Genomic DNA, 15073 nt, shown 5'->3' with positions numbered 1-15073 from the left:
GCTTCTGTTATCTTATGAGTCATTATGAGTTATTATATATTAATATACATTTTCGTGATCTTTAGCAATAGACACATATCATTATTATTAATAAAATATTTGATCGCATATTATTATTTTATTTTTGATACATTGAACAGAAGAAATTAAAGAATAGAAGAAACGAAGAAAGGAGAAAAATTGAATAATTTTTATCGAGAATTCTTGAACGTGCGCATTGATAAAGAAGATTTTAATCAACAATAAAATTATAATAAAAATAAAAGAAAAGAAAATATAATAAAAAGTTATGGTTGGTCAGAAAATTCTTTTGAATTATCTCTTTTACATAAAATACGAGATGACTTTTGAACCAACCTAATAATAAGAAAGTAATTGTGAAAAAAAAAAAAAAATATATATATATATATATAATTTGTAATTAATTTTTTTTATTATTATCAGTGAAGAATGTCATTTATCAAACCTATAACATTCTTATATTGATGTTATAATTGATAAGTTTTTCATATATTATTTTAGCATATACATATACACATAAACATCTGCCGCTTAAACGCATATTATGAACTTAAAGTTTAGCACATACACATGCATTTTAATGAAAAATTTTTTAGAGATGCGAGCGATATTATAATTTCAATATAAAACTCCTGGAGACTGTGTGTAAAGTTCATAAAAATTGCCTAGTAAGTGCTCGTGCGTTAATGTTGTGCCGAGTTTAAACATTTCTATAAGTCCCAGTACTGCATACACCATAAAATGCAAATAATAAATATTTATAAGATAAATATACATTTGGATGGTGGCGATTATTACACAGAATTCACAAAAAATTAGAAAATAGTCTTTGAATTATAAAAATATACTAATAAAAATGTTCGACGAGTTCACAGAAATATATAATTTATATCATTCTTGAATTCGTTACATAAAAAATATATCAAAGTCCATACATGAATATGTATAAAAATACAATTTACTATTTTATATATTAACTATTTTATAATTTTTTTACACGTTCTTACCAGTTTCCACGTAAGTATCATACATTGATTCCTCATTGTCTTGCATCTTTACTCTGTTTTTGTTAAAAATTTGGTGATTTATTTTAAATGATTGATTTACACGGTTAATAGCAAATGTGATCGAGTACACTGTTTAAAATTATCCAAGTTTAATGTTACATGTTTTGTGCGGTGATGCAAATGTGATATCTAATATCTGGGGTAATCGCAACTACTGTGACATCGTATATCATAGTTAACTCAAATAACATAATAATGAACGATATTTATCGTTAAGCTTGTTATGTGTACACACAATTTGATATTAATAACAAAAATACATATTTATTTTGATGATGACAAGTATAAACAACTCATAAAGGTACAAACTCAAATAAAGTTATTCCAACTTTGGTAGATTTACCCCGTCAATCATAGATAAATATCATATTTACTCAGTAATTGGAGTAGCATAAAATTGCCTCTTAATAATTAACTCGTAGATAAAGTTTAACAATAGAAAGAATAATAGTTACTGATATTTACTTAAGTGATTGACGGATAAATGTACTAATTGTAAGAAGTTTGAACAATCGGTCCTACATCTTTTAACACTTAATGATTAGTATTTGTAATATATATGTTGATCTATGGAATACAAGTCTTACAAGTCATAAATTATTTGTTGATTAAACGATAAAACGTTTAAAAGGTTAAATATGTTGTACGCGTTTGTGATTTTCAATATAATAAATGCATAAAAAATGTAGAAAATTACTTTTGTTATGCATATTAATTTTTATATCTTGTAAATACAATACAACTCGTATTATCTTGATTTAAAAATACAGTTTTAGTGCAGAACAATAATAAACATAAATTGTTATAGCTATCTACAAATAATAATCATGAAAATACATGTTATGTGATATATAATATGTTATGTTATAAAAAAAAGTGTAACTTTTATTCTGAAAGTAGATTATTGCCGAGTAAACCATCTTTTTGGATTTTCAACTGTTATTAAATCAATCTCTTCCATCGTGAAACCTTTATTTATCATGTTTGGCAGAATATTATTCACAATATGAGAATATCCATGGCCACCGAAATGTATCTTAAAAATCAATGAAATAATTTCAAGTGTTGAATTTTCAATTTAATTCTATCTTAATTTAAATTATTATTATTATTTAATTCTATTAATTAAAATTAAAATATGCGTTAAATAAAATTAAAATTAATTCATAAAAACAAAAACTATAAAACTATAATTAAATTTATTATGTAAAATTAAATTAAGATATTAAAAAATACGTACTAGTCTATGCTTCGTATGAATGTCGTGACTCATGAGAACACGGTGCAGTTTTCCTTCCTTTTTCAAACGTGCGATACGTTTGATACGCTGTGCATCTGATGGCATATTGATCGATGGATTCAACTGATAAAAAGAACACTCGCTACCAAACAGATCAAATTGGATGTAGCATTTATTATCATCAGCAAATTCCATGAGCTGCTCCTTTTTTATTAACGTACCTATAAAATTTATTTAATCGACGCATTTTTAGAGAAATATTTTATATAAGCTAATTAGAGAAAAATAATAAAAAGAAATTCATAAATCTTACGATCAATATGGGACATGATGGCTTTAGTAGGATCTCCACCAGCCTCTTGATAGATCCGCAATATTTCCATAGGTGCAGACGCGTCTCTTCCGGGATGAAAACTCACAGAACAACGCAATTGTGCTTGAAGTTCACCAGTCGCACAAATGACACGTTTTTCAAAATCTAATTACAAAAACAGAATTACTTTAAGACATATTTTTACAAGGTCTATTATTAATTATTAATTAATCTTAACTATATTTTATTAGTATCCGAGATTTATTTTTTGCAATGCAAAATTATCGTAGTCTAATAAATTAAACAATAAAATATGAAGTATGTACGTTTTAGTGTCATTTTTAATAGTTTGGTTTCTAGATTTATTCCTCAACATTTTGATATCCATTTTTACATATTTTATTCTATAAAAATAATAGACGAAAAAATGTTTAGCAAATTAATATGTATAGCTACGTACCTTCAATAGGCCAAGTACTACCGACTTCTCCAATAAATCCAGCCTTTATCTCCAAACCATTGGGACACTCCACACAACTCTCTTCCAATTCTTTATACATAAGATTGTATATTTCTTCTTTCGTCATGTCGAGGGTGGATGCAGTTTGCGTGCTAGCGACATAATATCCTGTCAAAGTGAGAATATTATGTACATAACATTTAGAAATAATAATAGTAATAATAATATAACAAAAAACATACCGGTTCCAGCAATCACATTAACTTCTGTCGACTCACTAATATTTTTCATTAAAAGAATGTCGCGTCTCAAACCATGACTGCTGTTTTCCACGATGGTCCCACCGCCAGCTTCCTTGAATAATTTTACATCCGTATGGACAGCTCTTCCCGCGTACTCGTCATAAAACTCCAAATTACTCATGCTGCTATATCTGAATCAATATATTTAGTGTACTAATTATTTATTACCTTTAATAAGATTTATTTAATATTTTTTATTATTGTTACATATAATTATAAAAATCTCTATAGAAATTGTAAAGACTGTCTCATACATCAAACTTTATTGTATATCGTAATTTTAGATGAAAAAAATACTATCTTTGCTATGTTTTAAGTGAAAATGTTTAATTAAAAAATTCATTTAACAAGTGATTAGTATAATTCAAAATTTTTCCAGAATGCTTAACACAAAAGCAAATAATGCCTTTACCATCACGATTCATGCACATTTTTTATTTAAGAAATCATAATATTATTCCGAATATTTATTAAAAAGATATTCTCAGAAGAAAGGATTTCCGAAAGCCTTAAAACTAGAATTAAAAAGATATATTTTTTTATTCGACTTACGGATACTGCTTGATATATCCGATATCCGCGAGATGCAGACTATTTTTGGAGAAATATTTTTCAATATGCTTCGGTGGTGGTGCATAAAATTTACGAAAATCGACAGCCAAATGTTCGTGCGTTAACGTTTTGCCGAGTTCGGATAATCGTACACTTCCTAGCACTGCACCATAAGAGATGAAATAAATAAATGATAAATACTTAAACTATTGTAGAGCCTATCTGCCTTTGCATTATAAAAAAAGATTATTAAGATTGAAAAATTTTTCAAGAGGATTTATTATTATTTGAATAATATCACTTTATATGTATGTATGAAGATTTTTAGGCAAAATCTTATATTTATATATTACTATTACTAATTATACTAATATTTCTGATGTCACAGGATTTAAAGATAAAGAAATTTGTAGTAATGATAGAGGAATAAAATATACTTATAATCTAAGATTTGAGATTTTTCTTTTTATATAATATGAGATTTTTTTTCGATACCTAAAGTAATACACAAAGTTTCATATGACCGAATTTATGAATATAATCTAACCATTATAATAATGTACTTTTAATTTTCCTTCGCACTTACCAGTTTCTACGACATCTGGAAAATTACCAGCCATTATCACTCTAGTTGTGCTTCAGATATAAAGAATTTAAATAGAAAAAAACTCAAAATATAAAGAATTTTCAAACAATTTAACTTGTATCTTGTACTTTACGCCAAATTATAATGATGTATACCAAATACGTGTTTTAAAATGACATGTATATTAGCTAACTGTTATTTAAATTGTAAGCAGCACAGAGATGTAAACAATATTCTACGAGCTACTACTGGCTACTGCTGTGACGTGACATACTTTAGTCACAGTCAACCTAACTCAACCAGTAAATACTTATCTCATTATCATTTTGCTCGACTGACGCTAATCTTTAAATGCCATTCCTGATAATATATTATGTGCTATATATAGTGAATAAAAAAAGCTTGTTAATGTATGCATAACTAGATGTTATGATGATAACAGAAATATCTACAAAACGTTACAAATACATAAAATATTTCGGAAAATTCAGAAAATTATCTTTATAAAAAATTGTCACTTCAGATACAATTAGGTTAATTGAAAGATTAATTATTATATTTATATTCACAGCTATTTTTCATATGATTTATTACGAAACGTATAATTTAAGAAAAAGGACAGTGTTATTCACGCATACTAATATAAATAAAAATGGATTGTTGTATAAAATAAATGTTGTATATTACAATATATAAATTTTTAATATATAAATTTTTCAGCGAGATAATTGCATTTTTATTTTTCCATCGCACGGAATCTTTTATCAACATATTCGATAATTTTTCGATTGTTTATCTCATCATTGTTGTGCTTCGCACAACATTTGTATTTTTGAATAAATGTTATAATCTTAAAATAATTATCCTTTCGTTTTATTTGCAACAAATAGATTTTTCGTATTTCAAAAAGTTCTCACGTTGTAATTTAATCGAGTCGCGTATACCATTGTCGATTTTCGCGCACAACACTTTCTCCACTAAATAGCGCATCGCTGTATCTGGAAATTTTGTAATAATAGAATTAGTTCTCGATTTACTGCTTATCTCAACTATTAGTCACAGAATATTTCCTTTAATTATATTTTAAAGTCTTTTTAATTGTATTTTAAAGTGTTTTCGAATGCATTTAAATGCACAGAAAGTACCTTAACAGCACACATGTTCAAAAGATGTTTTTAAGAAATCCATAGAATGTTAAAACATATTTTAATATCCTGTGGATCTCTTATAAACATCTTTTGAACATGTGTGCTGATAGGGTATTATTTATATGTATTATACTATTCGAAATCTACATCAGCATTTGATGATAAAATAATTAAAACTATACAAGATTAATGCAACAAAATAGAAAAGTTTATTCTCAAGCTCTGAAATCCCATCTCTTATTTTCACACTCACAAATAATAATATAATAATATTAAATATTATAAAGAGGAAATATCAAAGAGGAAATTTTTTAGAATATATAAATTGAAAGAAAAGATTATTATGAACACAAGTTTCGAGTCTACCTACCGACATTGGTATTGTTCTTCGCCGAGGTCGCATACCAGGCGTTTATCTTGTTCTCTTTGCAAAATTTGGAGATCTGCTCATCGGTCACAGCAACTGATATGTCGCATTTGTTCGCCAAAAGAATGATTGGTATATTCGAGCCATCTGGTAACGTGATCTTTTCCCTGAGATCGTACAGCCACTTCTTCATCGATTGAAAGGTCGCCGCACGCGAAATGTCAAATACAAGAGCCGCAGCCACTCTGCGTTAATACAAGTTAAATCAAGAAGTCGCTCATTAATTTGAAATTTTCAATCGATCGGTCAAGGGGTATAGTCGTCCTAGTCTTGACTCGATAAAGCGTTATTATTAGAAATCAGAGTATAATACCAATTATTTATTTATAATAATAAATATATTTAATATAGAGAGATAATACGCACAAAAACGCCGACTACATCCGATTGGATAAGAGGCGTATTAAAGTCATATTTACGCGTATTTATAATAGACCCTCGTCATGTATCCAAATCTCTCGTGACCGGCGATGTCCCTGAAATATTTAGAATAGAATTATCGTTTTCTTCCATGTTTCTAGGTATAGTGATCTTGCAAAATTAAGAAAAATTTTAAAATATATATGTAGAAAATCTGAAAAAAGATACAATAAAATATTATAGTAAAATAGATAAATTATGCGTCGCGAAAGATTGCCATACCATAGTTGTAAGTTTACTTTAGTGTGCGGATCCCAATCGAGCGTTTTTATCGCAAAATCGGCGCCTATGGTAATCTTGTAATTTGAGGAAAACTTTCCTGGAAAAGACAGTTTCAACAGTATGCAGTAACGCCGACGACGTACAGATTTTAATGTTGCAGATGTATCGTAGTCGCAGTTGTACGTTGACGCACGTGTCTTTAAAGCGGATAAGCTAGCTTGCGCACATTTTTCATTTTCTTCTTTTTCTTTCTCTCTTTAAACGCGCATTATCATATTTAGCAATCCTCTTATTTGCTATTGCGATATGCGCTTACGTCTAATATTTTCAACGAAACTTTTTACGCGCAAAAACAACTGATCGACAAGAAATCGGAAGCGAAAAATAAAATAATATTTTTACCTTCCGTGTATCTTCTGACCAGTGCAGTTTTACCTGAAATAAAAAATAATTTTCTATAAAGCAAATTGAAACAAAATTATAAATTTGCCAAGAATCTATTATTCTCTATAAATGCGATTTTATAAAATTTTTTAAACGCTTCTAAAGTATTATAAATATTTACAACAAAAATTGTGTACGAAAATTTTTGTAGTTTCAAAATTTTCTAAACTTTGTAAAAAACTTGTAAACTTGCTTTCCAGATTGCATAAAGAAATGGTTTAAATTAATTAAATAAATACGTTTACAAAATCACTTATTCAGATAATCATAAATAATAACTTTCAGATAATCGATAAAATCAAGATGAACAATAGAGAGATTATTGTATATAGTTTCTCGTGTATGCTATTTCTCTCTTTCTGTCTTTTCTTAATTACTTTTCGAAAGAAAATTTTATACAGGTCCAGTATGTCAACGATATTACACGTGTAAATCGCGAATTCGAATGCAAGCAATCATTTATCGATCACGGCAGCTCACCGACACCATAATCGCCAATTACGAGAAATTTGAAGAGGTGTTCCTTGAGGTGACCGAAATGTGACAGCACGAGATCCGAGTCCCTCCTGGATCTTCGCAGGGTCATGTTCACCGTTCGATCCGTTCGCCGCATCATAATACCACGCGACAAACTTGAAATGTTGACTCTTGGCTCAACAGTAAGAAACAACAAAGCGAAGACGAAATAAACAGCCGATCCCGTAGGTCGACATACATCTTGCTCCCCTCTCTCAGTAGATTTTCGTATCAGTGATTATTTTTCAACGTTATCTCACGTCGTTGTAAACACGTTATCGTTTCTCCTGAAGAATATATAATTTTATTTTTAATATAAATTTTCTTTATGAAAGTCTAAGTTTAGAATTTCAAATCATTTTGCTCTACGAAAAATCACTGCAGCTGGTCAAACATTTTCATTGCAAAAAGATTGTTGCGATGATCCATCGTCGAGTTGATAAATAAACTGGGAAACAAACAGAACTCTGTTAGATAAATTTCTTTCGACATGTATATTATTATTGTCGACGTAGGACACAGGTGTAATGTGTTCGCCCAAACAGCAAATAGCGTTTCATAAAAAGTGCAGGCCTTTATTTCGCGCACACCTCTTTTTTTTTTGTAAACGAGTAACGCGGCAGCGATTGTTGTCAATCGAACCATCGCGGTTTCGATATCGCGGAAGCTGGATAAAGACGAACAGACATCGCATACATATGCGTAGTTGCTTTCCTAAATCTCTTTGGAAGATATAAACCCGACTCCATTTTCCATTTCGATGAGAAAAATAAACATGTATGAGAATAAAATAATAAATAATTCGTCGCCGCTTCGCTATGTATGCAATAGATGCAAAATAGATGCTTTGCTTTCGCGTTCTCTCCCAGAGACACGAGATGCATGCGGAAAGACGCGCGAGAAAAAGGAGAATGCAAAGAAGTAAATAAATAAATTAAAAAAAAAGAGAGAGACAAAAAAGGAAGAGCGGGAGAGAAATAAGAGGAAGATACGCGCGTCTTTTATATCACACAGACGTATTTCTCAGTCAGTACAATTAACTCTTCTTTTTTTTTTTTCTTTTTTCGTGACGTGTCTTTCGTTTAATTACGTGTACAATATAAAGCGTTACAGTCACGCGCGATAGACGCGCGTTATGATCGTAACTCAATCCGCTCGAAATAAGAGACGAACGTATATACTTTATACGTTATATACGCTGTTCTTCCAGGAATAATACATAACGATCTTTATTCCGGGAAATCGGAATTGACATTTTGCATTGTACACCTAATATCGGTAACGAACGACGCCGTAAACGTCATAAATTCTGTTCAGCACTATTAAGAATATAATCCGACGAGCGTTTCTCTATATATATATATAGACATTTGCGCGGGTTTATGCTAATTCCGGCTAATTCGAAATCGAAACCAAATATATAATCGCACGATTATTGAATCACCGAAATTGCAATCGCGATTTTATATGTTCGATCAATTAAAGGATCTTACTTTACGATGAGAATTGCACGATCGTCCAACGGCCGCTCTGACGCCGAGCGACCGACGATATATCTCCACAATCACTATATAAATCAACAATGATAATCGTACGAATAATAATAGTAATAGCTAATTATAGTTAATAATAATAGCGGTAAATACACAGTAATAATAATTTACATTTACACAAGACTCTCTTTCCTCTCTTATTCGAAAACGATTAATTAATTACATTACCTAACTACGAGACATGCTTACGGTTACATTCATTCATTTCTTTTCACGATGCGATAGTGTCTACTCAACCGTGAATCTCTAATACCTCGTCTCTGCGAATGAAAACACTCCCGATACTATGTATATATGCTTCATCTCTTATTTCGACCAAAATCTTGTTTCAATCAAAGTTTTGCAGATTTTCAAAGTCTCACTAGAGTTAAATAAATTTTATAAATTTAATAAATTTTATTACATAAATTTTATGTGTAATGAAACGAGGCACAAGAGGGAACGACGATTGAAGAAGTATGAAGAAATACAAAAGGCGATCGAGCAACCGTAAAAAAATATACAGAGGCAAACGCGTAATGTACAAGTTGATGAAGGATACGATACGCGAGTTTTCTATTGTCGCATCCATATATATATGTATAAGAACTTACACGACTTTCGTGCAAGATATAAAAAAGAAATTTGACAGCGCGGGGAAGGTAATATAATGATTCTTTTTAACCTAATCACATCGCACGGGACAGTTTGCAGTTTTCGGAGAATATCAAAAACTGCTTAATTTGAATCAATAACGCATCAATAATTTTATCGATACTGCAAGCGAAGCCAGGCCGGCGAATAAATAATTCGAATGATCCATAACAAGGATAATAACGTTTTGTTTTTTTCACGGAAGTATCGCATATCGTTTTCATAAACTGTCATCGCTGTCATCGCCGTGAGGCTCAACAGAGACATTTCCGGCAAGAGGCGCGGCACTTCCCTCCCTATTTGTTTCGATGTCCTGTTCCATTGAATTATTTTGTGCTTGCTGCTCATCTGCTAATACGTTTACAATTAAAACATTGCAATAGTTATATAAATTTAAAACATCTAATATTTTGGACATGAATTATTTCAAAGTTTTGAAGGATTGAAGATTTGGTTTATATAGTATTATATATCTGATAATTACATACCTGATTGCGTTGGTGGAGAATCGTCATCTCCTTGTCCGGGACTCAATATAGCCTCCTTAATTTGACTATTAACACCTTTGGGATCTAGATCCGTCGCCCAACTAAAGTACATTAACGCGAGATGGGTATTCCCTAATTTTTTATGCACCTGTTTAAAAAAAAAAAAAAACATCAAAAAATGTTTTAGAAAATTGAGAATTTCTGAATCATTTGAGAATCTCTCACCTTTCCTATCGAATAATAGACTAGAGATTCTTTGGGTATAATATTCTTTAGCTCCTCGAACTCTCTAAGAGCTTCCATGTGTCGACCGATAGAAAAATTAATGCTTGCGCGATGAAACTTGCACAAAGTATTATCCGGATCATTAATTAGCGCGGTATTTAAAGTCTTTAATGCCTGGTCGGTTTTCTTTAAAGCGTGTTGCACGACACCTATGTGGCACATTAGCGCAGAATTCTGCGGATTTATTTGTAAGGCCCGTTTAAAGTGTAACTCTGCCAAACTATATTGCTCCTGTTTTGAAAATATCGTTCCCAGTCCGAACCTTCAATATATAAAGAATAGTTTAAGCTCAGAAAATAATTAAAAAGTAATAGACATTGTATAAAAATGTAACAGGAAACTTACCATGCATTGTAATGCCTAGGATCAAGTCTGATAGCGTTACGAAAAGCAGTAATTGCTTTATCTAATTCTTCAGTCAAGACATACTCGTGTCCTAGCAATGTATAGGCATATGGAAAATTAGGATCCACCTAAAAAAAACCAGAGAATCGCACATTATTTTTATCCAAACGAAATAGCAATCGTACATGTGAATTGAAGAAATTAAACCTATAAATACCTGAATAGCTCTTTGGAAAAATTTGATCGCCGTCTCGTGTTCCGTTTGCGCCGAGAAGAGATTGCCCGTGGCGCACCAGGCTGCTGCCGAATTACGGTCCTGTGAAACCAGGTCTTGAGCAAGTGTAGACAACTGCACTTCTGCATGCAGATGCCAAAGAACGGTACTATAAATCTCCATCAGTTCTGTTCTCTGGGGCTCTAACTGTCGCACTTCCGCAAAATAACTGCACAAAAAAAATGAATCGAATGAATAAAAATTACAAAGAAATATAAATAATGTGTCAGAGACAAAATCAGTTTTAATGCACTTTCTAAAACGTATTTCTTATCTCTTTTTCTCATTTCAAAGCCTGAATATATTTATTACGAATGCAAGAAAGTGTTAAAACAGACAGATCTATACTGTTTCTCTGATAATTATTAAAAAATTATTACCTAGCAGCTTTTTTATAATCCATCATTTCGAAATGTGCACGAGCTAACATAGAAAGTACCCAACCAGTATTGTAGTGTTGTGTCGGCAGTATACTTAGAATCTCCACAGCCTGCGTACATTTAAACTGACTCAAATGCTGATACGCTGTTCCTAATTCTCGCAACAAAGACATCAATCCCTCTGTGAAAACATAAAATTACAGATATAAAACCATCTTAAACTTTTCCAACTCTTCTAATAATAAAAAAAGAAAACCGCACATTGAAGAAATTAAAATACTAATTCAGTAATTAACATACCCGCCGATTGCTTTTGCAATGTTATTCCGGAATGCATATTATTATTTTGGGCGTTAAGCGCGTTTGCATTAGCCACTGCTTTTTCCGATGTAATCGTTTCGCTCTTTTCTTTTTCGTTCCTATTTCTCTCGTTTAACTCATTAAAGTTAGTCTTGTTCAAATTTGTTTTAGCCAATCTCGCTTTCGTCTTTCGAGATGGAGACTTGGGAGTCGCAAATTTATTCCTATTAGGTGACTTATTGTTCTCCTGAAATATATGCAAGTCGTATCAAGATTACAAGTAAACAAATGTAACTGGAGAATCAAAATAAAGTCATACTTTTACTGAATTATGACTGAAGAGTCGCGACGAACGCCTAACGTTAGTGCTCTGAAATGTCGGTGACGGAGGTGAAGTCGGATTAGCGGCTGTCACTGTCACAATATTGGCAGTATTGCTTGCATTACCCGATTGGGAAAATACTGACTTGCCTTGTTGCAATGGTGTCTCTTTCCTTGACATTAATTGCTAAGAAAAATACGAACGCAAAAATATATCAAGTTGTCATACAACTTAAATATACATATTATAAAAGTATAAATGCTATTATAAGCTCAATGTATTACAAAGCTGAAAAATTATACTCACTCCTACATGAGCTCTCAGACTACTGACACGTTTTGCCAAACTCTTCTGATCGTTGGCCTCCATGAGAGTCGTGTGCGAAGGTGGAACAGTTGGTTCTGGTGTATTATTTTCCAATGGCAAAATACCGAAACTAGGCGTCAAAGGGCTCATGGAATTACTAAACATACTTCGATAACGTGACAGCTTTACTCTTGGCGATATCGAGGTACAGTTATAGTGAACTGGCGCAGTCTGCGGAGTATCCTCTATGGAGGGACACAAGCGTACCTGTCCGCCATTTATCAACGTCGGTGCCATCACTGGTGTCCTGCAATGAACGAATAAAATATTAATAGAGTTATTTTATGATATATATTTTAAAGTATATATACATACAAGTTAGTGCCGTTTGAAATAGGTGTACTGTTAGCATTATTTCCAGGTACGATAAAATCCGGTTCGGTGACATAGCTGAGCGTAGACGCAGTACCATGGCACATGGCAAAGGAATCTAGTCTGTCTACTTGGAAAATCTTGGCAGGATCCACCTTTTCGCCGACATTACAAAGTTCCTCAAACGAATGCCAGAGAAAGGGATTCATCTTTAAAGCTAACTTATGCGCTTCGTTGCCTCTTGCAGTACGCATCATCTTATAATAGATCTTTGCTATTATCTGCAGAGAAAAGCATGCCTGTTCCCCAAATTGACTTATTATTTCTTCCAAACTCTTTAACTGCTTATAATATCCACCAATTATCGCAGCTTCTGCTTCTGCATATCTAGAGATTTTAATAAAAAAATATATTTAGACATATATATACATATATATATGCAAAGTTTTATTATATATAAAGTAATATACAAATTGGTAGCATTACTTACTTTTCCAGATCATAACAACATTTTGCTAGTAAAAACCTACACTGTGCCGAACTAGGTGCTTTCTGGGATAATAAGGCGTAAGCTTGCCTAATCCGGCCAGAACGATAATAACATGTTGCCAAAAGAAATAAACTTTCCTCTGTGTCCACTATGTAACAATACATAATATGTATTAATATATAAGTACAATTGCAAATTTCATCTTATTTTAAAAATAAATTAAAAAATATAAGAACAATATTATAAATTAAACAAAGTAAAAAATCCTACCTTCTGCACATAGCCTTTCCGCCAGAAATATAGCATCTGGATAAGCATAATGATTCAAACAATGCCATATGGCCGCCTAAAATTAAAAAATTCAATATCTGCATTAATAATTAATTATGCGATAGCAACATGCAAGTCATTAAGTTAACAAGAAAAAGGCATAAGACAAGAAGAATTTGGCAGTAAAAAAATATTTATTCTCAGTAATGTAAAATATTTACTAATATTTATATTCTTATATTTCAGTGCAATATCTGAGAGAAATATAGATATACTTTTTAATTATATGTTTTTAGACATTATAAAAATTATGGATTTTAATAAATTAGTACTGTTTATTAGTTTTTCTTAAAACATATGCTTAAAAGAAGCATTCTTCATGTTTCAATGTATCACAGTGCTATAAACATTAAGTTTGATATAATTTATATTGCTTTTTCAGTTGATAAGATAGAATATAATCAATAAGCATATTTTATTACATACAGTTAAAAATAATAATCCAAATGTCTCATTGTTCAACTTACATGCATAAAATTCACGTTTGTTAATAGTAATAAGTATATAAAGCAACATGTCAAAAGCACTTTTTAACTATTTAACAGATACAAGCAATCTCTGAAAACAACAATCTCTCTCTTTCTCTCTCTCTCCCATGCATCTTACTATAAATGACCATAAAAATCCACATTACTCATTATCAAAATCCGCAAACACAGTGAAGTTTCGCGCTTATTTATAGATATAATCCTTGCTTGTCCTGCTCTTTTCTTCGCAGTGAAGCAATCCCGCGAGCACGCATACTTCGATAAAAACAAGAAAGGAAAATATCGAATCGTCGTTCCAAGTAATTATTTTTAAAAGACGATCCCGGGGGGGCGATCGTCGAAAAACCATCGTACGACGTGATTAAAAATCATGCACCGGATGCGTGCGCGTGTGCTTTCTCGACATCAGCGAGACGTCAATAGTGGTGAACGTGGATGCGCCCCGATATACAAATTCGCAATGTTACAGCAACGTGATAAAGAGCCCAGGCTCGAGCCAGACTTTTACCTGCACTGGTTCCTGCACGATCATCGTTTACACCACGAGAGTGATCATATAAGAACGTCGGCCCTCCAGGCGTTTACCGAGTGGAGATTAAACGACCGAGTACAACGGAGTATCCCAAAGTCGAACGAGGACTGCTGTATATAAAAATTTCTTAGGAGTCCATCTTTACTTCGATTCTTTTAAAGCGAGCGACTGCTTTCAGGTCGCAGGACCGCCAATCTCGAGCACGAAGCAAGGCTTGCGTAAAAGTGCTCACTAGATTTCACGGCGCTTGCGCGGAG

At 31.8% G+C, this 15073-nt stretch overlaps 3 protein-coding genes across 4 annotated transcripts; all 3 read right to left on the bottom strand.

The window, feature by feature from the left end:
• Positions 1-1332: 1332 nt before the first annotated feature.
• On the bottom strand, positions 1333-4817 carry LOC140666353 (phosphotriesterase-related protein-like). The gene is made up of 7 exons (XM_072893467.1): positions 4542-4817; positions 3956-4118; positions 3344-3534; positions 3102-3269; positions 2642-2806; positions 2329-2549; positions 1333-2124 (listed from the first exon to the last, which is right to left on the bottom strand). The coding sequence occupies exons 1-7, from the start codon at positions 4573-4575 to the stop codon at positions 1990-1992; spliced, it is 1077 nt and encodes a 358-aa protein (XP_072749568.1). The 5' UTR covers positions 4576-4817; the 3' UTR covers positions 1333-1989.
• A 381-nt stretch (positions 4818-5198) lies between these two features.
• LOC140666358 (ras-related protein Rab-32-like) lies at positions 5199-8052 on the bottom strand. The gene is made up of 6 exons (XM_072893474.1): positions 7683-8052; positions 7161-7193; positions 6759-6855; positions 6536-6592; positions 6060-6301; positions 5199-5539 (listed from the first exon to the last, which is right to left on the bottom strand). Exons 1-6 carry the CDS (start codon positions 7816-7818, stop codon positions 5415-5417), a joined length of 690 nt encoding a protein of 229 aa, XP_072749575.1. The 5' UTR covers positions 7819-8052; the 3' UTR covers positions 5199-5414.
• Positions 8053-8197: 145 nt separating this feature from the next.
• Positions 8198-15009, bottom strand: Cdc27 (cell division cycle protein 27). Of its 2 annotated transcripts, none has more exons than XM_072893465.1 (13): positions 14793-15009; positions 13737-13812; positions 13467-13614; positions 12980-13363; positions 12605-12911; positions 12296-12484; positions 11977-12223; positions 11677-11857; positions 11240-11465; positions 11023-11150; positions 10618-10939; positions 10393-10540; positions 8198-10255 (listed from the first exon to the last, which is right to left on the bottom strand). In XM_072893465.1, exons 1-13 carry the CDS (start codon positions 14814-14816, stop codon positions 10125-10127), a joined length of 2511 nt encoding a protein of 836 aa, XP_072749566.1. In that variant the 5' UTR covers positions 14817-15009; the 3' UTR covers positions 8198-10124. The 2 variants fall into 2 exon arrangements, with proteins under 2 accessions (XP_072749566.1, XP_072749567.1); XM_072893466.1 differs by having other exon boundaries at positions 8198-10252; positions 14793-15007.
• Between the last annotated feature and the right edge of the window lie 64 nt (positions 15010-15073).

Source organism: Anoplolepis gracilipes, chromosome 5 (assembly GCF_047496725.1).
Source record: "Anoplolepis gracilipes chromosome 5, ASM4749672v1, whole genome shotgun sequence".
Taxonomy (NCBI): domain Eukaryota; kingdom Metazoa; phylum Arthropoda; class Insecta; order Hymenoptera; family Formicidae; genus Anoplolepis; species Anoplolepis gracilipes.
Note: the sequence above shows the minus strand (reverse complement) of the source record. Positions and strands in the feature narration are given on the sequence as shown.

What these genes read in the sequence shown, in the direction of transcription:
- LOC140666353 (XM_072893467.1), bottom strand. Translation starts at nt 4,575, where the DNA reads ATGGCTGGTAATTTTCCAGATGTCGTAGAAACTG. An exon ending in TCCAGATGTCGTAGAAACTG is followed by an intron (nt 4,119 to 4,541) that starts GTAAGTGCGAAG and finishes CTTATGGTGCAG; the next exon opens with TGCTAGGAAGTGTACGATTA. An exon ending in CATCATGTCCCATATTGATC is followed by an intron (nt 2,550 to 2,641) that starts GTAAGATTTATG and finishes TAAATTTTATAG; the next exon opens with GTACGTTAATAAAAAAGGAG.
- LOC140666358 (XM_072893474.1), bottom strand. Translation starts at nt 7,818, where the DNA reads ATGATGCGGCGAACGGATCGAACGGTGAACATGACCCTGCGAAGATCC. An exon ending in AATTGGCGATTATGGTGTCG is followed by an intron (nt 7,194 to 7,682) that starts GTGAGCTGCCGT and finishes TTTTTATTTCAG; the next exon opens with GTAAAACTGCACTGGTCAGA. An exon ending in GAAGAACAATACCAATGTCG is followed by an intron (nt 5,540 to 6,059) that starts GTAGGTAGACTC and finishes CAAAATTTCCAG; the next exon opens with ATACAGCGATGCGCTATTTA.
- Cdc27 (XM_072893465.1), bottom strand. Translation starts at nt 14,816, where the DNA reads ATGATCGTGCAGGAACCAGTGCAG. An exon ending in TCAGTCATAATTCAGTAAAA is followed by an intron (nt 12,224 to 12,295) that starts GTATGACTTTAT and finishes CATATATTTCAG; the next exon opens with GAGAACAATAAGTCACCTAA. An exon ending in CCTAGGCATTACAATGCATG is followed by an intron (nt 10,940 to 11,022) that starts GTAAGTTTCCTG and finishes TATATATTGAAG; the next exon opens with GTTCGGACTGGGAACGATAT.